The sequence below is a fragment of the Fundulus heteroclitus genome, chromosome 20 (assembly GCF_011125445.2).
Source record: "Fundulus heteroclitus isolate FHET01 chromosome 20, MU-UCD_Fhet_4.1, whole genome shotgun sequence".
NCBI classification, from domain to species: Eukaryota; Metazoa; Chordata; class Actinopteri; order Cyprinodontiformes; family Fundulidae; genus Fundulus; species Fundulus heteroclitus.
In genome coordinates, this window is record NC_046380.1 from 7,305,900 (window position 1) to 7,332,775 (window position 26,876).

The 26,876-nt window shown below is 36.5% G+C and overlaps 2 protein-coding genes across 3 annotated transcripts; both read left to right on the forward strand.

The window, feature by feature from the left end:
- The first annotated feature begins 6,281 nt into the window (after positions 1–6,281).
- LOC118556070 (N-acetyltransferase 8-like) lies at positions 6,282–20,881 on the forward strand. 2 transcript variants are annotated; one of them, XR_004933590.1, is made up of 3 exons: positions 6,282–6,368; positions 13,473–14,412; positions 20,002–20,881. XR_004933590.1 is itself a non-coding variant. In XM_012853879.3 (2 exons), exon 2 carries the CDS (start codon positions 13,483–13,485, stop codon positions 14,152–14,154), a length of 672 nt encoding a protein of 223 aa, XP_012709333.2. In that variant the 5' UTR covers positions 10,151–10,196; positions 13,473–13,482; the 3' UTR covers positions 14,155–16,165. The 2 variants fall into 2 exon arrangements, 1 of the variants encoding a protein (XP_012709333.2); XM_012853879.3 differs by lacking the exons at positions 6,282–6,368; positions 20,002–20,881 and adding an exon at positions 10,151–10,196 and having other exon boundaries at positions 13,473–16,165.
- Positions 6,310–19,907, forward strand: nat8l2 (N-acetyltransferase 8-like 2). The gene is given in 3 exon segments (XM_036152150.1): positions 6,310–6,368; positions 19,044–19,581; positions 19,583–19,907. Coding segments are annotated over 2 exon segments (672 nt in total). The 5' UTR covers positions 6,310–6,368; positions 19,044–19,053; the 3' UTR covers positions 19,727–19,907.
- Positions 20,882–26,876: the final 5,995 nt, after the last annotated feature.

Sequence of the window (26,876 nt, forward strand, 5' to 3'; positions counted from 1 at the left end):
TCCTTTTCACAGACTCATGCCAGAGGGTTTGCATACATTCTACATGTACATATATTATTATGAAACGAACGTTTACGTCTTGACTTAAATATATATCCTAATTTTTTATTTATATAATGATTTAAGTAGAACAATGACTAGTGCAAAATTAAGTTGTATTTACTGGAGATGAAGTGTAGACTGCAAATTCTGTTGTGGTATGATGGCTCCCACAGTCGATTGGGATTGTCTGCCTGCTTTTCATTAAAATTATCCATGTCTTTCTTCGTCCTTCGGTAAACAAAAGAAACGTACATCCAACAATTTGGAATGCCTCTGTGAGCAACCGGGAGCACAACAAGTCGTAGTCATTGTTTAGATTCCAAAAATAAACTAAAAGTACGCTCTAATTCACCCGTTTTGTCATGGTAGTAGACGAAAATAGTACTGTTTTTGCCTACCAGCCGGGACCTGGATGTAGCGCGGATGTAGCTCGTGACGTCTCGCGTGAACTGGTCTATACACCTATCACTGTGTAGCAGGGGCAAAGATTCCAGGAGCCCCAAAGCCATTTATTTTGGCAATGCTGATTGGCCAAATATTTATAAATTTTCCCTAGCAACAGTATACGATTGGTTATTTTGCTACAGTTGTGGGGCTCCTTGAGTGACAGCCCCACAAGTGTAGAAGAAGAGAAATTATACATTCTGTTGGTGGAAATGCACTGTTAAATGAGAGTCAATTGGTAGAGTAAATTAGTAGAAGTGTTTTAATAATTCTTATTACATGTAGCCACCTACTATTAAGTAAAAACTGCCATTAATAATACTTTTAAAATCTATATATATTTTGGCTTTTACCCTCCACATCTAGGAAAGGCAGCGCCCGAGCGCCCCCTATGGTCCAGCAGCCACTGTCAGGCAGGTGAGACATCTAAGGTGAAAGTTAGTCATTAAGGAGGAGAAGAAGTGAGGAATTTGAGGCAGCAGAGGAGAGAATTGCAACGGATCCGGGAGAAGAAAACAAACGAGAATCAGAAATGTCTCTGACGTACAGTCAGAAGAGAGTTCTGACTGTACGTTGTTTACGTCAGCAGAGGACAAATTTAATTTGGGTCGAAAGTTTTATTTACGAGAGTAAATTGAGTGATCGTCTCTACCGATCGCGCAGTGCCTGCAAACAGCGCTGCTCATGGGGCCACGATTGAACCGGTGACAAGCACTGACGCACAGTCACACACACACAGCTGCTGCTGGGGGGCGGGGGGGAGATTAGTGGTGATAGACGCGATTTCTTGACTCTGTTCACGCACAGAGCTGTAATACTATTCAGTGTGATTCAGACAGGTGCAGTTAATTTTAGAGATGCGGTTTTAGCGCATATTCAGACAGAAACAGGCAAACCGAAGGTGGGGCTGCAGGAGAGCTGAGGGGTGTTGCTCAGCTCATGGGTGTGTTTACCTGCTGGATGTAACCGCTGTGAATCAATCAGAAAATAACTTTTTATTTATCTGATTAATAACATCTTTATGGAGCGCTCTGTTATTGTTACTCTGTGCTGTTCTATCAAAGTGTGGCTCGCCGAATCGCTCGTTATGGGACACAAATCAAATCAAACTTCTTCATGTTTATTTATTTCATGTACCAGCTTCTTAATCTCAGTCTGACTCACAATTTACGCCGCAAAATGCAAAGTGAGAACACACACAGGTAGATCATTAGAGTTTAGTCTGAGAATCCACCTGATATCTGATTCAGAGACGTTTCAGGTTGTGGAGGCTTGACCGATCTTTCTCTCTGCTGTGGATGATCTGTGAACTTTATTGATCTAATTTTATTTATGTAACCTTTGTTATGACGTTTGGGCTGCAGCTACAGCTCAAAAAAAAAAAAATATATATATATATATATATATATGGGGTGCGTGAAGACGGTTGGGACATGGTATGGGGTGCGCGGCTGAAAAAGTTTGGGAACCCCTGCTCTAGATGTCCAGAGTCCCATTTTCTCTCCAATTTCCTAATGTTGTGCTTCAAAGAATGCAGCTCTAAATTAAACCAGGTAGCCAGTTTCCTGTGAATAATTGCCTTCTTTTTCAAGAGGACTACATTGTCTAATGCAAAAACGCAACGAGAACGAGCAACATCAATAAGAGCATCAATTTGTGAATGGAATGAAATAATATTGCTGACATCTGCTGGACATTTCTTTCATACTGAGGAAATTAAAAGGGAGACAGACTTTAAAGTTTTTTACAGCATTGTCTGATAAAGATCTACTATAATAAAACCTTCTTTTGGAGTAGGAGAAATCAGTTAAATTGAACTCAAAGGTTATTAGAAATGATCATATAGGACAGGGTTGTGAGGAAATACTATTAATTATTTGCAATCAATGCCATATGTCCACACAAGGTCCAAAGTATGAAGGTAAGACTGCGTCGGTTTATACAAATTTTGAGCACAACCAATTTAATCTTGGTTAGTATTAAATGCTACATTAAGGTTATCTCATTCACTGTCAACATGAATGTTAAAATCCCCCACTCTAATAATTTTGTCAGTGTTTAACACTAAATCAGATAAGAAGTCTGAGAACTGGGAATTTGGAATTTAAATAATTAGAGAGAGTTGACTCATTTATACTAAAGTATTTTTTTGCTGCCAGGTTTCTGTGAGACAAAAAAATCAATCTGATTATCAGAAATCAGTTCATTAACTAACAGAGTCTTTGAAGGGAGTGACCTTATATTATCAACCACATTTAATTGTCTTATTTTTTGGTTCAAGTTGAGTAGTATTAATTTTTACAAGATTTTTATGATTAGCTCCTTATACATCAGTTTTTAATCTATTCAGTTTAAGCCATGGAAAGACAGCTTCTCAATGGGTAGGTAACAGTACAGAAGATGCCGTCTCTATTGATCAAACCAGGTTTTCCCAGAAAGTTTGCCAATTATCAATATAGCCCACATTGTTTTCAGGACACCACGTAGACAACCAGCCGTTGAATGAAGACATGTGACTAAACATGTCATCACTGGTCAGATCAGGCAGGGGACCAGAGAAAATTACGAAGTCCAACATTGTTTTAGCAAACTTAACACCGAAGCAACACTAACTTTAGTGATTTCCGATTGCCGTAACCGGGTGTCATTACTGCCAGCATGAATGACAACCTTACTGTATCTATGCTTATCATTAGCCAGCATTTTCAGGTAGGATTTAATAAAAGTTGGCAGGCATTTGACTATGGTCCCTGGTGTCTCTAGTGACACGTTTCTGATTATGAAGCTGCCAATTATCAGAGTCGGCTTCTCCAGTACATCTGGAGGACCGCTTCTGGAGTTGGCACTCTCGCCTCGAAACAATCCCACTTTGACAAAAATGTTAAAAAACGCTAAACTTAGTTTTTTAACATTTTAGGTCATAAAAATGGGTCCCTGGATGTTTGTCTACCTGTTATTTTGCCCAGAACTACTAATCTCCCAGTGATTATCCACCTTCTCTGCTTCAGATGACTTAATGAATGAGCCCCCCCTCCCCCACTCTGTTTTTCTCAACTCTCCTAGTGGGGAACATTCTGCAAAAGCCAAAAAGTGAAGAAAGCTGCAAGTCCAGGTGGCATCAGCTCCAGGCCCCTGAGGTGTTGCTCAGATCAGCTGTGTGGCAACATGGAACATACTGTATATTCAATATCAGTCTGAAACAGGGGAGAGTACCAGAGTTTTGGAAGACCGCGTGGTACCGGTGACTAAGACACCCCAAGGACCTCAACAGCTACAGACTGTCACACCTGATTAAGACCGTCGACAGGTTGATGCTCAATCATCTTCATCCACTGCAGTTTTCCTACTGACATCAGGGTGGATGATGGCATCATCTATCTGGCTCACCTGGAAAAACTTGGGATCATGGTGAGGATGATGTTCTTTGATTTGAACTAGGGCTGGACGATAATTCAATAACAATATATATCGATCGATAGACATGTGGCGCGATAGGAAAAAATAGGGTCGATAAAACTTTGATATAGAAACAGTTTTCCTTCCTTCCTTTCAGCCTATCATATTAGTTGATGCTACAGTCACTACTTCCTCTCAACCAATCGTAATCGCGGACCCAGGCACGCCGTCACAAAGCGCCGCTCTCTCAAACCACAACACAGAGCAGGTGAAAATGTTGCAGCAAGGAGCGGCGGAGGAAACAGCCCCAAAACGGGGTTTTACTAGTTCGCCAGCCTGACAGAAATAAACCACAGTGATTTGTAAAACTTGCAAGGAACCGGTAAAAATGCAGTAACGTGCTTCATAGTGATGGATATGCTACTGTTGTCTGCAGCTGAAAAACCTGGCTTCAAACAATTACTCGCCACTCTTGATCTACGATATAAAGTTCCGGGACGCAAATTTTTATCTAACAGCGCTGCCTAAATTGTGCAACTAGTGCAGAGAATCAGTGCAAAATAAGCTGCAATCTGTGTCTTTACACGCCACAACCTTGGACCTCAGCCCTGCATCAGCCTCTCAATTATGAAACCCGAGGAGTAGCTAGTGTACTATTCCCACCTAAATAGGCTGTTTTATTTATTTATTTGGTATATTTATTTTGGTCACTTTTCTGGTCACTTTTGTTTATTCTTTGTCAGTATTTAATAACATAACTCAGGTCTCTTAAGTTATTTTTCTTTAAAAAAATTCTGTTATGGTTAAAAAAGTTGGTTAAATAAAGATTTAATTGGAATTCAGTGTTTGTGTTCTTTATTACAATTAAATCATTTAGCAATATCATAAAATGTTCAGGCAGAGCTGTACATAAAATATGGTTTTAAATATTTTCAATAATTATCGATATCGATCAATATGCATTTTTTTTTATCGATAAGCTTTTTTTCTATATCGTCCAGCCCTAATTTGAACTCTTTCATCACCTTCCAGCCAAGACTTCTGAAATACAAACTGGCACAGTCAGGAGTGGAACTCCAGGTGCTGCAACAGTTATTTGATTACAGCAACGATCGACGGCAGTATGTGAGGACAAAGGGCTGTGTCTCTGACAGGTTGGTCTGCAGTACGGGAGCACTACAGGGAGTTGTGCTGGCACCATGTCGGTTCACCCTTTACTCGCCATCCGCAGGTTGGCCCCTGCAGAAGTTCTCTGATGACTCTACCATAGTAGGTCTCAGCATAGATAAGAATGACTCAGAGTACAGACAGTGGCTAGAGAGTTTTATAGACTGATCAGCCGAATAATCTCAAGTTTAATGCAGGGAAAACAAAGGACCTGGTGGTGAACGTTTGCTGTTACTTTAGAATTTAACTTTAAATTAGGTTGTTTTTCATCACTGATCTAATGTGTAACTCTGTCTATGTGTTTTTGCCACTGTCACACCCAAAATTCCCCATAGTTCAAAATGCTGCAGCACAGCTCTTAACTGGAATAAGAAAGTCTGAGGACATCACCCGTATTTTAATGTCACTCCTATGGTTACCTGTGCATTTCAGGATCTATTTTAAAGTTATTTTGTTTGTTTTTAAATGTCAAAATGGAATGGCACCCCCTTACCTCTCTGAGCTCCTACAACCATGCACCTTAAAGTGACTGTGCTCTCTCTGTAGCCATTCTGAAGATGTGAAATGAGCTGCCATCACATGTTAGAAAGCCCTTATCCCTCTGTGGGTTTAAAACCCTTCTCAAAAAGCACCTTTTTGCAAAACTGCTTTGTACTTCCTAAGAGATTGCCTTTTATTTTATTTACTATCCTCTTTTCTTTCCTTTTATATATCCAAATTTCTTTGTATGATGCATTTTAAACTTCTTTGTTCAACCTGTCTGTTTCCTGTATGTTTTTATGTACAATATGTATGGCACTTTGTAAACCCTGATTCGCTTTAAAGTGCATTACAAATAAAGATGGTATGGTATGCAACTGTGGGAGAAGAAAGGTATTTCTTATCTTTTTCTTATCGGCCCATGGTGTAAGCATATAAGTGTCCGTTTTTTGAGCTGTACTCTGTGATTTTTTCATGTGCCTCTGTCTTTACTCACAGATTTTAACATTTATGTGCCCTAAATCTTAAATGATGACCAAATATCTCTGGGTTATACTCCAAACACTCTTTGATCTTTCACAAGACTTTGCAGGAGAGTTGAAGATGATTCAAAAGGGGGACAAATGGCAGTGGCTGAGTGTCTGAAGTCAATGTACTTTGACCCTAGTTAAAGAATAGCAGTGAACTTTGTGTTAATTTTAAGTCATAACTTTTTAAAGGTTAACTATTAACATAATAGGTTCAAAGGGTTTCTGCAAAGGTTAATTGTCTCTTGCAGCAGCTAACATTCGTCAGTTGGATGACAGTCTTGTTCTTCGATCAGGACCTAGCTGAACAAAGTGAGTGTGTTCATATCATTTACAAGTCTTTTTTGTGTTGAGTTAAAGAAATTACCAAGCAATGTGTGAATCCCAAACAGCTATGTTTTTTTACTTGGGTTAGCTAACACAATTACTACTTGGTTGACAAACCACTGACTTCTGTCAGTGGTTTGTCAAATTTTTGTTTACTTTGTTCCCTGCAAGCTGATAGACCATCACATAGTCCAGGGTAGTTTGAATAGTAGTTTTGTGTATAGAGCTGCACCTAATGGTTATTTGTTTTCAGTGGATAAAGTATTTTTTTTTCCGATCAGTCAGTTAATGTAATTACTACTTTTTTGTTTGCTCTGATGTGAGTGTAATGGGGATGAAAATATTTTCACCAAAATAAAGATTATTCTTTAGTTTTTCAATATTTTCTTTTCTTTTTTTTCTTGAATGCACTTAGTATGCACTTTTGGGTACAGTTCTGTAACAGAAAAATATTTGGTTGGAACAGTTTTACGGTCAAATGTAAAGTCTCAACCAAAAATAATAAATAATCACAGTAAAACAAAAAAGAAAATCAAGCCACTTCCAAGTTTTACAGTGCAAAATAAAACTATTTTTAAAGCTTTTAAAATAAAGCTTTTTTTAAACAAAAATAACTGTTCAAGGAAATTTTTAATAAACATCAGTACAATTTTAGAAAATGACTTTTTTTTCATAACTGCTGTCAAAAACTTGGGTGTCCATACTAACCTGACCCTCGCCAGATTGAAATAGTTCCACTGAGCTCCACACGGCCCCACACATCCATCTCGCCGGGCGGGATTTTCATAGATGTGCTGTATCAGAGAAGCGACAATTTGGATTTAGACAACAATGGCGGTTTGCAGCGAGGAAGTAAATGGCAACAATTGGCCCTTTTCCATTGCCATTAAAAAGCCTGGAGCTTTGCAAATCACGGGTAGTGTTCCCGTACACATTTACCAGACTAATTTAATTTACCCATGTTTTACTTACGTTTACAACCTTTCAATTTTACAACCCTAACTTATCACAAAAAGTTGTTTCAAGATGATTTTAGGCGAGAAAGTACACATCCAAACTTCATTTGTGTAGTCAGTTCATCAGGATCGATGTTTTGAGTTAATTTTGAACTGCTACAATAATCTGGGATCAGATCGTTGTCTGTGCATTCAAGATCTGTAAGATGATTCTGTTGCTTTGGGGAGTCTGGTTGGGTTGCGTCTTCCTTAGTCAGCCTCTCAGTAACTTAAAGGTACTGTGGTAGTGGAGAGTTTTTTTGCATCTGTGTGTTTGTGCGCGCGCGGAGCAGGCTTGCTTTCTGTGGCAGAGAAAGAGGAGGTGAGAACAGCTCAGCGCTTATAGCCTGGCTTTAACCTACATAAAAATAATTTTGCTGTGATCAAAAGTCTGCGATACTGAACTTAAAAACTGTCCTCCTGACAGAGGCGGATAGCTCTCCCTTTCAGGTAGTATTTTGGTCTGCGGAGGGGCAGAGTGATATGGTAAGAATATTTAATGGGCCTTATAGTCCAGTGTGCATTATGGTCCAAAAAATACGGGTAATTATTTAAAAGAACGGTGACATTGAACAGTGTCATTTACCAACATCGCACTATATCCATGATTGCTCCGACAGCATATTGTTTGTTTAAAAGTAAGTAGTACTCTACCATGCCTTGCCTTACCATGTCAAAAGCTTTGGCTGAGTTGGTGAATACAGCACCTGTAGGCTCATTGAAGCTGCTGATTGTATGTCATTATTAAATTTAAGGAGAGCAGTGATTGTTGAATAATTTGTAATTCAGATTCAGTAATTCAGAAATTCAGATTGGTTTGGTAATACCAGGTCATGCTCATAAAGATATTTAGATAGTTGATTAAAAATATTTTTTTCAAATATTTTTGCTATGCTATTAATAACTGAGATAGGTCTATAATTATTAATGTTTGTAAAGTCACCCCGTTTACAGATTGGAGTTAGTTTAGCACGTTTCGAAGATAAGGGGGTTTGACCTGTTTCTAAAGATAAATTAAACAAAGCAGATAACATAAATGATAGAACATGAGATGTAAGTTTAATAAAGTTAATCTACTGTCCTTCTGGGCCAGCATTGCATCCGGAGCCCTGACCATCAATGACCTCTTGCTATAGTGATATAGTTCTGAAAACAAAAGAACTCTCACATTTTTTTCAGAACCTGGTTCCAATCAGAGTATGAATGATTATATACCAATGATTGAGTTACCAACTGTAGAAAAGTGTTTGCTAAATGTCTCTGTAATTAATGAAGGTTCAATAAATATTGTATTATTTATATTAATATAATTAGTAATGTTTAATCAGATTTTTTTTTTATTTACACCATTAACTCTCATCAGGAATTACTTTGGATTCTTAAAGTTAGCCGATAAACAGCTGAATAATTTGCTTTAGCATTTCTAGTGTTAGGCTTACATTTGTTCCACAACACTTTATAAGCATTCAAATCCGAAGGATCATTTCTTACCCGATATAGTTCCATGTTTTATCTCTCAGTCTATAAAATCTCCTTTTTCACCAAGGTAAACGTCAACCCTTGACTTTAATTAGAGTCTAGGGAGTATGTTTATTGATTATTTCAACCATCTCAGTATATAAATAATTCCAAGCATGCTCAGCAAATGCTATTAGCTGAAATCTCCCCCAACTGATATTCAATATATCTTGAACATGATGTTCTAATTTGATGTCATTATTCTTTATTAACTTTAATACATTTATATGGAGGATGAGGAATTCTAATTTTCCAGACAAAGAATACAATGGAATGGTCACTAAAGGATTCAGGTAATACTCCAGATTCAATGATTCTGTTGGGATGAGAAACTAAGATCCTGTCAAGTAAAGAAGAACAGTTTGGGCCAACTCTGGTAGGTTAATTTATAAGTTGAGTTAACTTAAATTTATTAGTTTATTTAATTAATTATTTGATTGTTCTGCAGTCAAATTTGAGGATATATAGTAAGTTAGGAGACCTCCTCCTCTTGAGCCCCTGTCTTTTAAAAATAGACAATAATGATCAATCATGGGTTTGTCATCTGAAATATTACTCTTTAACCAAGTTTCAGAAAGACCTGAGGTTTATTATGGGTAAACCAAGCTCTCAATAAGTCAATTTTAGGTATAAGAATTCTAATATTTAAATGAATAATATTCATACCTTTAATAGAACCCATTATTACAATGTGAAATCAGGACACAGGTGCAGGTAAGTGCATGCAATTTATAACCATTGAAAGTTGTATGTACTATGCACAGGCAAGTGAAGAGGGAAGCAGAACAACACAAACAGACATACACAGAGACACACACACACACACACACACACACACACACACACACACACACACACACACAAACATTCACATTCATGCTCCCAAAAGACAATACAAATAAACATAAAAACACATAGTAATGTTAATAATAGACAAATAATACAAGTGGATCTATAACTCGTGTTTATACCCCAGTTTGCAGACTGTTTTTAATTGATTCAAAAAGAAAAAGAGCTACATCTAATACTGAATAATATATTGAGCCTTAAGGTGTTCACCTGATGACTTTCTGAAGAAAAAAAAAAGGAGAAAAAAAATCCAATAAATTTTGAAAAACCTAAAGTACTTCTAAATTTACTTCGTTTCATAAATGTGTCTTCACTAATGATGTAAATCGTAAGTCTATCCCTCGCCCTTTCAAGTAATTACTTCACAGCGTTTTACGACAGTTGCGACACATTTACGGCAAACAGTCGTAAAGCAGCATCTATCACCGCAGCACAACCCAGCGATCCTTTTGTAAGTTTAGACTAACAAAAAATACACATGGACAAAAGCTGGCCATTCCAATGATGAAACGACAGTAGGAGAGAAAAGACAAAGAGTTTGTCCCATATAGGAAAAATAGGAAAAATAAACTTAAGAGTTCGTTGGTCTTCAGGATTGTGGACTAACAATAGCACTTACTTTTGCCAACAAACTTCAGGCTGTCATATCAGAGTCAGTGTATATGATATTGTATGTTTAAAGATATACATTTTGCCTCATTGTGCTTGCTTTGGGCAGACCTATTTTACTTTAACACAAAAAGCATCTATCAGTAACATTGACAATCAGTTCTGTTAAATTTTATCATAATGTATAAATAATCAGGCTTACATTTTTTACAAAATCTTTTGTAAACTTGTAAATTTTTACACATAACAAATTTCTGTTAAGTATTTTTCTTAATTAATGAAACATCTACTGTGCAACTGTGCTGATTAATTCAGTTCAGAGATAGTGTATTGCTGCATGCTTGTTTAATAACTTACATATGTATTTATTATGATGATTTTTAGTGTAATACGAATAAGTTTTGGTCATTTAATTAAGTAATTTTCTTTGCTGCATTTTTTGGTGCAGCCGGTTTTGTCATTCAATAGCACATTTACAATGTACATTTGAGCAACATTTTATTGCAAGGCTGCAAGTAAAAACAGAAGACAAAGGAAAAAAAACACTACACCTCCAAGACTTACAGAAAATAAATATAAAAAGCTTTTTTTATATAAAGTGAAATGGTAAAATTGCATTTCAAAATATATTTAGCATAAAATATAAGAACATTTTGTATTTAAAACAATCAATATGAATCTACTATGAAAAATATCTGTAAAACATGTCATAGTTTTAGGTTGCTCTAACCAAGGTTTTTGAATCCAACCCTCTATCCACTGTAGAATCAGAATCGACTTTATTTACCAAGTTTGTGGGTACAAAAAAAATATTTGACTTTGGGTTCCAACCCTTGCAGACAAACAAACAGAACAGAAAACTACAATCTGTAACAAAAACCTTTTATGGGTAAAAGTAAGAACTGCGGCAGTATGTTTTTTAAACATACATCTGTAAGTATGTATGTAAATATGTATCCGTACACATTGCATGCAAGGGATAAAAAACCTGCTGAGTTAGTGGAAATATTTTATATAGTGGTTTATGCTTGCAACATCGCAGAGGGGCTCCAGTGGGGTGTTGGGCAAGAGGCAGCGTGGGCCATGGACAGGTCACCAGCTTGTCAAAGGGACAAACAGGATAGATAAATAAATAACGATACACACACACACACACACACTCCTAAGTGTGTTGGACAGGATTTCCCCAGTTCAGTACTCGAGACCTGCTATCCTGCAACTTTTAGATGTATCCTTGCTCAAACACACATGAAACAAATGGCTGAATTCCCACATCAGCACGTCGTTCACCTTTGCACTAACCTGGAAAAGAGCCGTACATTTGGTTCAGGTGCATTGCCGCAGGAATACATCTAAAAGTCGCAGGACTTTAGCTCTTCAAAGGCACCCCTAACTTTATGCAGAAAGGGATTCAAACCCAGGCACATCTTGCAACAAGCTGTTGGCAGGAAAGATCTATTGCTGCGGTCTGTATTGCAGCAAATTTGAAGAAGCCTCTGACTGAAGACACTCTGTTTTCCCAAGACTGTCTCATGAAGAGGATGGTCATGGTTGTTTATAATTTACTTGTTTTATAAAGAATCCTTCTTTGTATTATTCACTGTTGCGTCTCCAGTCTTGTCTGTTGTCCAGATAAACACCGAGGTATTTATACTCCTCAACCACCTCCACTTCTTCTACCTTGATGGAACTAGGGTTTGAGCTAACCCTGTTTCTCCTGAAATCTACAATCAAGTTCATATTAAAGATGAGATGATTGTTCCCACACCATGCCACAAAGCGATCCACTACTTCTCTGTACTAAGATGATTCTGCAGTTGTTCAGGGATGGAGAGGAAGCCGAGTATTTCTGTAGATGTCTTGTACTGGAAGTCTGAGGTGTACAGCGTGAACGGGAATGGTGAGAGTCGAGTCCCCTGTGGTGCTCCTGTGTTGCTGACCAACTGGTTAGACACACAGTCCTTCAGTCTCACAAACTGTTGTCTGTCAGGTAGTCTCTGATCCAGGCAATTGTTGAGGGGTTAGGGTTAAAAGAATCACAAGAACTCGGGTCTAAAGAACCTTAGAATTGTGTTGAAGAAAACCATTTTAAACAAACAAGTTACCCTCAGGATTGGATAGTAAGAACTTTTCTATAGAGTTTGGTACAGCCGATGTAGCCATTTGCTTGTAAAGCAGAAAATATAGGAACATTTGTATTGGTTGAGTTTTTCTTTGTTATAATGATTCTTGGCAAAAACTCCCTACATCATTGAAAGGCCTGCTAGTTTCACCTTAAGGCTTAAGCAGTGCCGACCTTGTATGAAAAAATAATTTTTGAATGTTGAAACATTCAAAAAAACATGGAGTGTGTGGGAGACTGTTACTGGCACAGCCATAACAGCAACCTTCCTCTCACGCTGGTCTTTTACTGCCTTAAATTTCCCTGCTAATCAGAAATATAATTTTTTACTTATTTATTAAAATACAATAGTCCAGACTGTATCTATAATTACTACTACAATTTTTTATTTAATTTCTGGTTCTTCTTCTGTCCACATCATACTCAGTAAAAGTTACCAAGTGTTTTAGTATACTCTATTTGAATATATTTATCCTTTACACTGTTTGAGCCTCTATGATCTCATAATCCTTAAAAGTACAGACGCACTGCAAAAACAGAACTAAAAATGTCTTAAAATTAGTGTGTTTGTCCTTGATTTGAGCAGGTAAATAAGATTATCTGCCAGTAGAATGAGTATTTTGACCCCTAAAATAAGATAATTAGATATTCTGCACCTGAAATAAGATGATGGAGATGAGTTGTTCCTATTTTAAGTGCATAAATCCTATTCCATTGGCAGATCATCTTATTTACCTGCTCAAATCAAGGACAAACACACCAATTTCAAGAAATTTTACTTGTTCTTAGTTTTGTTTTTGCAGTGCAATACAGATGTATTTTTTCTTATTACATAAGAAAAAATGTTTCATGCTAATGAAATGTGGGGTTTGAAGGGCTAAAAGATAATAAAAAAGATAGAAAATAGCAAATAGTAAAAAAAAAAAGGCTGGCTAAAGCTGTTGAATTGTGTAACGGTGGCAAGTCATGCTCCTGATTATTGTTTTTTCCCTTCAGTTGCCTGATCATGCAGCTGGTGATTCGCAGGTACCACCCCTCAGACAAGGACACGGTGCAGAGCCTGTTCAGCGCCGGCATCAAGGAGCACATCGGGCCGTGTTTTCAGAAAGCCATGACTAGCTCTCTCTACCTCACTATCACCCTGTCTCTGGGGTTGGTAGGCTACCTCCTTGGCTCGTTGCTCTTAGCGTTACTGCTGCCAGCAGCCTGGGTGGGCCTCATCTACTGCTGTAGCCACGAGTTCTATGCCGGGTATGTCGCAGAGAGACTTCGGACAGACATGAAGGACATTGTCGGGAACTACCTGAGCAGGCCGGATGACTGTTTCTGGGTGGCCGAGGCTGAAGTCGACGGGGCAGCGCAAGTCATTGGCATGGTGGCTGTGATGTGTATAGAAAGCGGGAATGAGAAGCATGGGGAAATGTTCAGAATGATCATCTCACCAAAGTCCAGGCGGATGGGACTGGGCCGCAGGTTGACTCAGACTGTGATTGATTTCTGTAAGGAGCGAGGCTTCTCCAAAGTGGTGTTAATGACGACCTCCACCCAGATGGCGGCTGTGGCTTTGTACAAAAAGCTGGGATTTAAAGTTGTTGCCTCACACGGAGAAGCAAACAGTCCCTCGTGGGTGGTTTTGTTGGTCCAAGTCACAATTTTAAAAATGGAAAAACTTTTATAAAGCTAAATCAGTCTAGGTTTTGCTTCTCTGTCTTACTTTGTGTTTCATAAATGAAACTCTTTTATAGTGGAAAAGTCTACGACTTAAAGACACTGCTTACTTATAAGCCAATCCAAAACAAGCTTCTGTGGTTGAGAAGGGACCAAATTTATTTTGAGTGATCTATGATATCAAAATTAAACCTAATAAAAGCAGTTTATATGTGGTAGCGTAAAGACATAGGAGATAGCAGAAGGAGTAGCATCACTGTAAAAATAGGTGATTGTATGTAACTGGTTGTTCTTGGGAATTTGGTTTCGTAAATGTGAGTTTCTATCAAGATAGGTCCACTTTTAAACCCACTCACTATGACCAACCAGATCCCCAGGGAATCTGAAAAAGCTTTACAGGACGATCTACTGAGGCTGAGGAACACATTTCTGAAAGCTTAGAATATAAAATCAGATATTTTTTAAATATTTGTACTATTAATTTTAGCAATGTAATAAATAATAATCTAACTCAATGCTTCTCCAAAGTATCCCACTTTGTGTCTGATATAAATTATATTTTAACATAACCCGTTTCAGTAAATGAGATTAAAAAAGACCATCACATGACCAATGTCATATGACCCTTAAGCTCTTTCCAATAATAGCAGTTTTTGATTTCATTTAACTGTTTTTAAAATGTGTGGTGTGTGGCCCTGTGACCACAACAGCAAAGCCCCATTAGGAAATAAGGTTGTTTTAAAGAGTTAGGTTTAATTTAACCTTTATGATTAAGCTGCACTTAAGTATTGTGCACTTTGATCAACATGTAAAAATGATTTATTTTATTCGGATTCCTTACCTGAATGATGTTTGTTTCTATTTAGTGTATAATTGACTTGTTTGTGGCAAAGTTGTTAACCAGAAGTGGCATTTTGGCAATAGCTGCGCAGGTAAATGAATGTTTTATTCGGTGCTATATAGTTGAGATGCGAGATGTTTTTACTAGACAGCATGTTTGGTATTTGAAGCGTGTATTGTGTAATTTTCTACTGGCAAACTGACTGAATGGATGATTGAATTGGAAATTTTTTGATTATTGTTCTGGTCCTCTACAAGTCGTGTTATTTTCTTTCAATCCTTCAAAGAACTTGGAGCTTATCTCTTTGAGTGTGTGTGTGTCCTGGATAGACAAACATGAAACATTGGGAGAGAAACTAGCAGTTTTGAAACAAAAAGTCTTTAACAGCAATCTTGAGCTGCATGACAAGTGCCATGAATATTTAGTATGTTGAAGTATTAAACTGTGTAGCAAATTCATAGAATATGCATTGACTGAATATTGTTTGCTGGTTGACTCATTTACTTAATCTATATAATTTTGAATTACATTTCCCCCTTGCTTATTTTTATAATTAATGCACAATACTTTGTTTCCCCACTTCCACTTTCTTATGGTCATTATTCATTTTAATCAGGCTCCATGAAGAACTATTCTGTGTTTTGGCCTTTGTGTCCAACTTACATTGTGTTGTCCATAGTTTTAACAATATTTCTACTAATAGTTATAAAATACTGGTACACATATGTTACGCAATGACAATCACTATAATTTAGCCACTTAAAAGCATTTCCACTGTAGCAAGCCAAGAGATACATCAAGTACTTTCTATTTAAGTTCTACATGCATGTATATGTCTGGGCATATTGCTCTCTTATCTTAACACCAACTTGCCACTGATTCTAATGTGATAAACCTTATATTTTCTGTATGTAATGCAGCAATAGCACATGACTGTATTTCCCAAATCTCTAACTATATATTCTACCTATAGATTTGTTTAAATTTACATCAGTAATGTAATCTACCTTGGCCTATTACCCCAGTGCAATCACTCCTTTTTCAAATAATTGTCTTATTTTACAAGAATATCTCCTCTGCAGTTTACATATTCATATTTAATGTTAGTTGTGTGTAAACCAAACTCAAATTCCATGTTTGTGCTCACAAACCTTGCAAATAAAGCTGATTCTGAAGAACATATGTTGGTCTAACTGGACAATATATTATATTGTAAGCCTCATAGGGTAATAGCCTAAGTTATATTTGAACATTTATTGGGGGGGAACACACACTTTTTCAGCAAGTACGGTAATTTTCTTTATTGTTTTGTAACAGTAAGCAAAAATATGACTTAGATTATGAATGTTTAAGTTTAAGTTATGTTTTTTTTTTTTTTTAACAACGTAATGTTAAACTTAACAGTGACATGTTCTGTGGGTGAAAGCCATGAATAATTTTCAGCCCAAACCAGCAGAGGGCGCCGTTTACTTAATAAATGCAGCAGTCCTATTCTTCAAAGAAAGTCATACTGCTTAACATTTCCCACATTTTTTGTAACACTGGTACCAAACTGATGCCCGACCAAATTAATTTCAGTGCAAACAATTGCCTTCATAAATCAACAAATTAGTTCATACAGTACTTCTCCCCCCACACACACAACACTAATTTTCATCAGTCATCCAAGTCATGATCAATAAAAAAAAGGTTAAAAAACAAGACAACTGGACTTCTATTCTGAAGCTGAAGACGACATTTTGAATTGAGAAAGCTTCCAGGATTGGCATAAAAATGTCCTCTGCTTTAGAATAGAAGTCCAGTTGTCTTGTTTTGTAACATTTTTTATTGAAACTCAGTGAAGATACATCTGTTCTATGGAGACTTCAGAGAATCATTATGAACCATAAAGACCAAGGAACCCAGCAGACAGGTCAGGCATGAATTCAGGGAGAAGTTTAAAGCTAAACTACCTTATAATACAATATCCCAAGCTTTGAACATATGAGGACACTTTATGCAGTTTTTTAATCAAAAAAATAATTTAATTATTTGATTAAAAATAATCATTAAAATGAATTATCAGTCTATTTAATTAATTTGAACAAAAAGGCAGTCAAAGCACAGAAGATTGACAGTTCGTGAAATATTTTCTGCAGTCAAATTTGAGGATATATAGTAGGTTAGGAGACCTCCTCCTCTTGAGCCCCTGTCTTTTCAAAATAGACAATAATTATCAATCATGGGTTATCATCTGAAATATTACTCTTTAACCAAGTTTCAGAAAGACCTGAGGTTTATTATGGGTAAACCAAGCTCTCAATAAGTCAATTTTAGCTATAAGAATTCTAATATTTAAATGAATAATATTCATACCTTTAATAGAATCCATTATTACAATGTGAAATCAGGACACAGGTGCAGGTAAGTGCATACAATTTATAACCATGGAAAGTAGTATGTACTAAGCACAGGCAAGTGAAGAGGGAAGCAGAACAACACAAACACACACACACACACACACACACACACACACACACACACACACACACACACACGCACACACACACACACACACACACACACTCATGCTTCCAAAAGACAATACAAAAAAACATAAAAGACACATAGTAATGTTAATAATAGACAAATAATACAAGCGGATTCATAACTCGTGTTTATACCCCAGTCTATATGACTGATTTTAATTGATTCAAAAAGAAAAAGAGCTACATCTAATATTGAATGATATATTGAGCCTTAAGGTGTTCACCTGATGACTTTCTGAAGAAAAACAATCCAATAAGTTTTGAAAAACCTAAAGTACTTCTAAATTTCTTTGTTTCATAAATTAGTCTTCGCTAATGATGTAAATCGTAAGTCTATCCCTCACCCTTCTAACTAATTACTTCACAGCGTTTTACGACAGTTGCGACACATTTACGGCAAACAGTCGTAAAGCAGCAACCCTCACTGCAGCACCAACCAGCGATCCTTTTGTAAGTTTAGACTAACAAAAAACACACACATGGACAAAAGCTGGCCATTCCAATGATGAAACGACAGTAGGAGAGAATAGACAAAGAGTTTGTCTCACCGTGAAATAATAATAGGAAAAATAAACCTAAGAGTTCGTTGGTCTTCAGGATTGTGGGCTAACAATAGCACTAGCATTTGCCTACAAACTTCAGGCTGTCATATTAGACATACATTTTTACACAACAAATTTTTATTAAGTGTTTTTCTTAATTAATCAAACAACTACTGTGCAACTGTGCTGATTAATTCAGTTCAAAGATTGTGTATTGCTGCATGCTATTTAATAACTTACATATTTATTTATTATGATGATTTTTAGTGTAATACGAATAAGTTTTGGTCATTTAATTAAGTAATTTTCTTTGCTGCATTTTGTGGTGCAGCAGATTTTGTCATTCAATAGCACATTCACATTGTACAGTACATTTGAGTGACATTTTATTGCAAGGCTGCAAGTAAGGCTTAAGCAGTGTATGCAAAATTAACTTAAGGGTTGAAACATTCAAAAAACCATGGAGTGTGTGGGAGACTCTGTTACTGGCACAGCCATAACAGCAACCTTCCTCTCACGGCAGTCTTTTATTGCCTTAAATTACCCTGCTAATCAAAAATATAATTTTTTACTTATTTATTACAATAAAATAAAATACAAATACAATAGTCCTGACTGCATCTATAATTGTACTACAATAATGCTTTAATTTCTGGTTCTTTTTCTGTCCACATCATACTCAGTAAAAGTTACCAAGTGTTTTAGTATACTCTATTTGAATATATTTATCCTTTACACTGTTTGAGCCTCTGTGATCTCATAATCCTTAACAACGCCGACAGATGTATTTTACTGGAAAGAAAATTGCAGTGCAAAATTTTATTACATAAGAAAAATTGTTTCATGCTAATGAAATGTGGCGTTTGAAGTGTTAAAAGATAATAAAAAAGATAGAAAATAGCAAATAGTAAAAAAAAAGGCTGGCTAAAGCTGTTGAATTGTGTAACGGTGGCAAGTCATGCTCCTGATTATTGCTTTTTCCTTTCAGTTGCCTGATCATGCAGCTGGTGATCCGCCGGTACCACCCCTCAGACAAGGACACGGTGCAGAGCCTGTTCAGCGCCGGCATCAAGGAGCACATCGGGCCATGTTTTCAGAAAGCCATGACTAGCTCTCTCTACCTCACTATCACCGTGTCTCTGGGGTTGGTAGGCTACCTCCTTGGCTCGTTGCTCTTAGCGTTACTGCTGCCAGCAGCCTGGGTGGGCCTCATCTACTGCTGTAGCCACGAGTTATATGCCGGGTATGTCGCAGAGAGACTTCGGACAGACATGAAGGACATTGTCGGGAACTACCTGAGCAGGCCGGATGACTGTTTCTGGGTGGCCGAGGCTGAAGTCGACGGGGCATCGCAAGTCATTGGCATGGTGGCTGTGATGTGTATAGATAGTGGGAATGAGAAGCATGGGGAAATGTTCAGAATGATCATCTCACCAAAGTCCAGGCGGATGGGACTGGGCCGCAGGTTGACTCAGACTGTGATTGATTTCTGTAAGGAGCGAGGCTTCTCCAAAGTGGTGCTGGATGACGACCTCCACCCAGATGGCGGCTGTGGCTTTGTACAAAAAGCTGGGATTTAAAGTTGTTGCCTCACACAGAGAAGCACACACTCCCTCGTGGCTGGTTTTGTTGGTCCAAGTCACAATTTTAAAAATGGAAAAACTTTTATAAAGCTAAATCAGTCTAGGTTTTGCTTCTCTGTCTTACTTTGTGTTTCATAAATGAAACTCTTTTATAGTGGAAAAGTTTACGACTTAAAGACACTGCTTACTTATAAGCCAATCCAAAACAAGCTTCTGTGGTCGAGAGGGGACCAAATTTATTTTGAGTGATCTATGATATCAAAATAAAACCTTCATATGTTCATATGTGGTAGCGTAAAGAGATAAAAACCCCAAATTTCTGCTATATCGGAGACAGAAGGAGTAGCATCACGGTAAAAATAGGTGATTGTATGTAACTGGTTGTTCTTGGGAATTTGGTTTCGTAAATGTGAGTTTCTATCAGGACAGATCCACTTTTAAACCCACTCACTATGACCAACCAGATCCCCAGGGAATCTGAAAATCTTTACAGGACGATCTACTGAGGCTGAGGAACACATTTCTGAAAGCTTAGAATATAAAATCAGATCTTTCTAAAATATTTTTATTATTATTATTAGCACTGTAATAAATAATAATCTAACCCAATGCTTCTCCAAAGTATCCCACTTTGTGTCTCATATAAATGACATTTTAACACATTTTAGTAAATGAGATTAAAAAAGACCATCACATGACCAATGTCATATGACCCTTAAGCTCTTTCCATTAATAGCAGTTTTTGATTTCATTTAACTGTTTTTAAAATGTGTGATGTGTGGCGCTGTGACCACAACAGCAAAGCCCCATTAGGAAATAAGGTTGTTTTAGAGAGTTAGGTTTAATTTAACCTTTATCATTATGCTGCACTTAAGTATTGTGCACTTTGATCAACATGTAAAAATGATTTATTTTATTCGGATTCCTTACCTGAATGATGTTTGTTTCTATTTAGTGTATTATTGACTTGTTTGTGGCAAAGTTGTTAACCGGAAGTGGCAATTTGGCAACAGCTGCGCAGGTAAATGAATGTTTTATTCTGTGCCATATAGTCGAGATGCGAGAGGTTTTTACTAGACAGCAGCTACAGGTAATCTGACTGAATGGATGATTAAATTTGAAATTTTTTGATTATTGTTCTGTCTCTCTACAAGTCATGCAATTTTTTTCAACCATTGGAGCTTATCTCTTTGAGTGTGTGTGTGTCCTAGCTGGACAAACATGAAACATTCGGGGGGGGGGGGGGGGGGGTACTGGCAATATTCAAACAAAAAGTATTTAATAGCAATCTTGAGCTGCATGACAAGTGCCATGAATATTTAGTATGTTGAAGTATTAAACTGTGTAGCAAATTCATTGAATATGCATTGACTGAATATTGTTTCCTGGTTGATTCATTTACCTAATCTATATAACTTTGGATCACATTTCCCCTTTGCCTAATTTTAAAATTAATGCACAATACTTTGTTTCCCCACTTCCACTTTCTTATGGTCATTATTCATTCTAATCAGGCTCCATGAAGAACTATTCTGTGTTTTGGCCTTTGTGTCCAACTTACATTGTGTTGTCCATAGTTTTAACAATATTTCTACTAATAGATATAAAATACTGGTACACATATGTTATGCAATGACAATCACTATAATTTAGCCACTTAAAAGCATTTCCACTCCAGCAAGCCAAGAGATACATCAAGTACTTTCTATTTAAGTTTTTTCTTTTGCATGTACATGTCTGGGCATATTGCTCTCTTATCTTAACACCAACTTGCCACTGATTCTAATGTTATAAACTTTATATTTTCTGTATGTAATGCAGCAATAGAACATGATTGTATTTCCCAAATCTCTTGCTATATATTCTACCTATAGATTTGTTTAAATTTACATCAGTAATGTAATCTACCTTGGCCTATTACCCCAATGCCATCATTCCTTTTTCAAATAATTGTCTTATTACAAGAATATCTCCTCTGAAGTTTACATATTCATATTTAATGTTAGTCCGTTGTGTGTAAACCAAACTCAAATTCCATGTTTGTGCTCACAAACCTTGCAAATAAAGCTGATTCTGAAGAACATATGTTGTTCTAACTGGACAATATATTATATTGTAAGCCTCATAGGGTTATAGCCTAAGTTATATTTGAACATTTATTGGGGGGAAAACACACTTTTTCAGCAAGTACGGTAATTTTCTTTATTGTTTTGTAACAGTAAGCCAAAATATGAGTTAGACTATGAATGTTTAAGTTTAAGTTATGATTTTTTTTTTTTAACAACGTAATGTTAAACTTAACAGTGACATGTTCTGTGGGTGAAAGCCATGAATCATTTTCAGCCCAAACCAGCAGAGGGCGCTGTTTACTTAATAAATGCAGCAGTCCTATTCTTCAAAGAAAGTCATACTGCTTAACATTTCCCACATTTTTTGTAACACTGGTACCAAACTGATGCCCCACCATATTCATTTCAGGGCAAACAATTGCCTTCATAAATCAACTAATTAGTTCATACAGTACTTCTCCCCCCCACACACACACAACACTAAGATTCATCAGTCATCCAAGTCATGATCAATAAAAAAAAGGTTAAAAAACAAAACAGCTGGACTTCTATTCTGAAGCTGAAGACGACATTGTGAATTGAGAAAGCTTCCAGGATTGGCAGAAAAATGTCCTCTGCTTTAGAATAGAAGTCCAGTTATTTTGTTTTTTTAACCTGTTTTATTGAAACTCAGTGAAGATACATCTGTTCTATGGAGACTTCAGAGAATCATTAGGAATCATAAAGATCAAGGAACCCAGCAGGCATGAATTCAGCTCAGCTCCACAGCAAATAATGTGACGTAATTGTTCAAAAATGTAATAGAAAACAGAGAAAACTGAACTGCTTGAAAAATATCACCCAAACAGAATATAAAGATATTAACACAGCACCTGGACAGACAACATTCAAATTTTCTGCATTTCTAGAGACTCCCAACTACACAACTAAATGTATTTAAGGGCTAAAAAAGTGGGTTTGTCATGATATGTCGTAAAGTAGATGGAACATTAGCAGTAATGCTGCAGGAAATATTTGTGACGTTTCTTTGTGGTTTTGCTTTATTGAATGTTAGAGTGAGAAACAGCTCATTTAGCAGCATCCAGAATGAAATCAGCCATTGTAGTCAAGGGAGGAGTGGTGGCCTAGTGGTTAGAGCAGTGGCCCCCAGAATGATTCCTAGGCACTACAGTGGTTACTCACTGCTAACTCAAAAAGTGATATTCAGGGAATAAATTTCATCTTAATGTATGTTGCAATGACAAATAAAGATAAATATTATTTCTGGCTGGATGCTGTGCAGTTTTCAACCTACAAAAGCCTAAATTAGTAGAAACAGTTCCAGTGTACTTTAAAGATGTCTTAGAAAGATAGTGAAGTCTAAACCGCAGGGCATATTGGAAAACTGCCTATACTTTGTCTTTACTATAAACTATTTACTCCACCTAAATCCTAGCCAACAGGATTTTGTTGGGAAGATTTTTCTTCTCTTTTGGACATTATTAGGGGCCAAGTGTTACCAAAAGAGGCACACTTGAACCCATCTAAGAAATACATAAGCAGCCTAGATTAATTTACATTGTCCCGACTTTAAAAATTATGAGGATGTTGGTGGAGGGGGGGTGTTTGTTGAAACTAATACATTTCTGCCACGTGTGTATTTAAACTATGACAGTAGGTGGTGCCAAATGTTTAAAATCTTTCACATACAAAAGAAAAACTGAATAAAAAATTACTTTAATGGAAGTGTAACTTCTTTTATAATAGAAGCTGGAACTGAATTAGACCCAGAGGAAATGGATAATTGATTGTTTTGATAATTAGCCTGACCTTTTTATAGTTTGATTAGCTGATATTAAAACTCTAATCAGATGGTTTCCTTCACTAAGTATATACAGACAAAGAATATTTTTTCACCATCTGGCTTTAGTTTATTTTCTTGTGAACATATTTATAGTATTTGTGATAGAACCCAGTTATGGAGGTCAGAAATGGTACAAGAGTGTGGTTCGGGTTCCAAAGTCAGACTTTTACTGTAAATTGATTTAAGCTGGCCAGGACAGGACTGAACCAGAATGATAAAAGCAGGATCGGAGGACACCGGGGAAGTTGTAAAGGCTGGGGATTACAAGCCAAAATAAGTAAAACTACTACAGATGACACACACAAAAAAAACAATAACAAAACAAAAACAAAAAAATCATAGGATAAAATTATATTTGTTGTGTGGTCATATTCCCTGCCTAAGTAAGATTATTGTGACATCAAAAGGAATTCAAAATCTATGTAAAGGACCTGATTTAGAATGATTTATCAGAGTATGGCTAGAATTTCATGTACGATAATGTAATGGCTTGGACAAGCTAAGAAATTTGTGTCAATTTTGTTTCAAGTTTTTAATTATCCTCCTCAAATCAAACAGCATTAATTCATAGTTTAGTCTCTGAATATTTTTGTAGTTTTGCAAAGCACATTACGAGAATATATTAGATGTGTGGCTTCATTGGCAAAAAGATACAACTTTCCTCTTCTATGGTGAAGTAACATCATACCTCAAGCCCACTTTTCTGAGGTAATGTCACTATTTAGTGATATAGACATAAATTCATGTTAATCTTTCCATCCTTTGAGTAGGATTTCTTGATAATGATTAGGCCTTGGGTGGGCTTTTTACTTGAAGCTTTGCTTTTTGTTAATTCATTTTACCCAATATTCTCACAGCTCTTCAAGGTTCTAAAGAGAAGACAACCATACTTTTCAAATTGCTCAGTCTTTCCAAATGCACCACCATGAAAGCAAACCACATGTTCTGTTGTGCTGATACCTTCAACCAGCAGAATACCACTCACTCAGCGGGACGGATCTCTGCTGGCTCTTTCAAGCAACATAACTATTATATGACCTCATTTACTACTATGTGGAGAGGAAAAACACCCAGTTAAGCTTGAGATGAATGTTTTTTAAGTTCAAAATAAGGATTTTATGTTGTTGATTTCACTTTATGAGCTCTGTGAACTTACTTTTGGACAATCTTCCAACTATTTCCTGTTTTCTTTCTCTTTTTTATTTCCATGTGAAAAAAGAGCCTCCTTTTAAACTCTGACTTTTTTTTCTGCTTCTGGCTTCATTTAATAAATGCCACAGGGTTTTGGGCATCAGCCAGAAATTAGTTTTGATGGGGGAATTATCTTACTCCGATCTCAGGCACTTGATAAGTAATACAGAAGTCTGATTCTTGTTTGGGTAGTCTTAGAATAGTTTCACAGAGCTTAAAGCCAATGTCAATAACATACATTTAAATTAAGTAAGACAATGGAACCACATTCAAAGTGTTATTTTACTCAGATAGATTGTTTCTATACAGACATGCTACTTATATTTTCATCAGTCGACCTAAGTACTTCCAGAGACCTAATGGCTACTCAGGTTTTCTCATTTTAACTTCCCTCAGCAGACGCACTATAATATATTTTAAAAGTATCTAAGATAAGAGTGTTTTACCTGCATCTATCTATCTGTCTGTCTGTCTGTCTGTCTATCTATCTGTCTATCTATCTATCTATCCATCTATCCATCCATCCATACATACATACATACATACATACATACATGCATAAATCTGTTAAATCAGATCAAACTCTAGGGTCACTTGTAGAGTACCGCAGGTTTAGTCCTTGGACCAATTTTCTTTACTATATATATGCTTCCGATTGACCAAATTATCAGACAGCATGGGATTCATTTCCACTGTTATGCTGATGACACTATATATTTGTCCATAAATTCGGACGAATCCAATCAATTACTTTGACTACAGGCATGCCTTGATGACACCAAAAGCTGGATGACTTTAAATTTCCTGCTTTTAAATTCTTATAAGACAGAAGTTGTAATCTTTGGACCAGAGTCCTCAAAAAATAAACTTCTTAATCAATCACTTAATCTGGATGGCATTAACTTGGCCTCTGGTAATAAAGTAAAAAATCTTAGTGTTATTTTTTATCAAGACATGTCATTTAAATCCCATATTGAACAGGTTTCCAGAGTTTCCTTCTTTCACCTGTGGAATATCGTCAAAATTAGAAACATTCCAATTCTGTAATTCTTTACTATCAGGAAGTCCACAAAATGCAGTTTGAAGCCTTCAGCTGATCCAAAATGCTGCTGCAAGAGTTCTGATGAAAATCAACAAGAGGAATCATATTTCTCCAATTTTAGCTTCCCTTCATTGGCTTCCTGTTAAATCAAGAATAGAATTTAAAATTCTTCCATCACATATCAGAGCTCTGATTACTTTTTATTTATTAGCATTAAAGAGACAGGACCATGATAACTGACAGTTATATGTATCACAGTGTCTGAAATGTCAGTCAGCAGCGAGCTGCTGATAAAGAAATAGTCAAGACGAGAGTAGGAATGGTGGACATTTGAAAAGAAAGTATATTCCCTACTGTTAGAATGAAGAGATCACCATGCATCCCAAAGACCATTATCAATTAAAATCAATTAAAGAAGACAGAGCAGAGACACGACAAGAGACATATAAAGTATAATCACTCATGTATTGTTTGACTACATCTAATGATTGCCAACTGCGCTGAGTCCCTGTTGTATTCAACCTGTCTATTTCTTCATTTAGATCAAAATTGAAGTCCCTTCCTAAAATTAGTGAGCAATCCAGGTATTTTGAAAGAACATAGAACAATTTGTGAAAGAATGAAGGGTCATCAATATTCAGGCCATATATACTGGCAATACATAACTTTTGGTTATGAATAGATAGTTTTATTATTACAAATCTACCCTCAGGATCTATAATTTTGTCTAATATTGTGAAACTAACGTTTTTGTAGATTAAAATTGCTACTCCTCTTTGTCTAGAGTTATAGCAGGCATAAAACACATCAGGGAGCTCAGGTGACTTAAGATCATTTACAGATAAATCTGATTTATGAATCTCTTGTAATATGACAACATATGCCTTTAGTCTTTTAAGATGGTTAAAAATCTTCAACTTTTTCTCTCTGTGGACCGGAGTTTTTAAGGAGGAAATTTAATCTGGGCTGAATTGAACTGGCCTCTGGTGATAAAGTGAAAAACCTTTTCTATTTTTGATCATCACATGTCCTATAAAGCCCATTTTAAACAGGTTTCTAAGATGTTTTTTTTTACATCTCTGGAAATATTGCC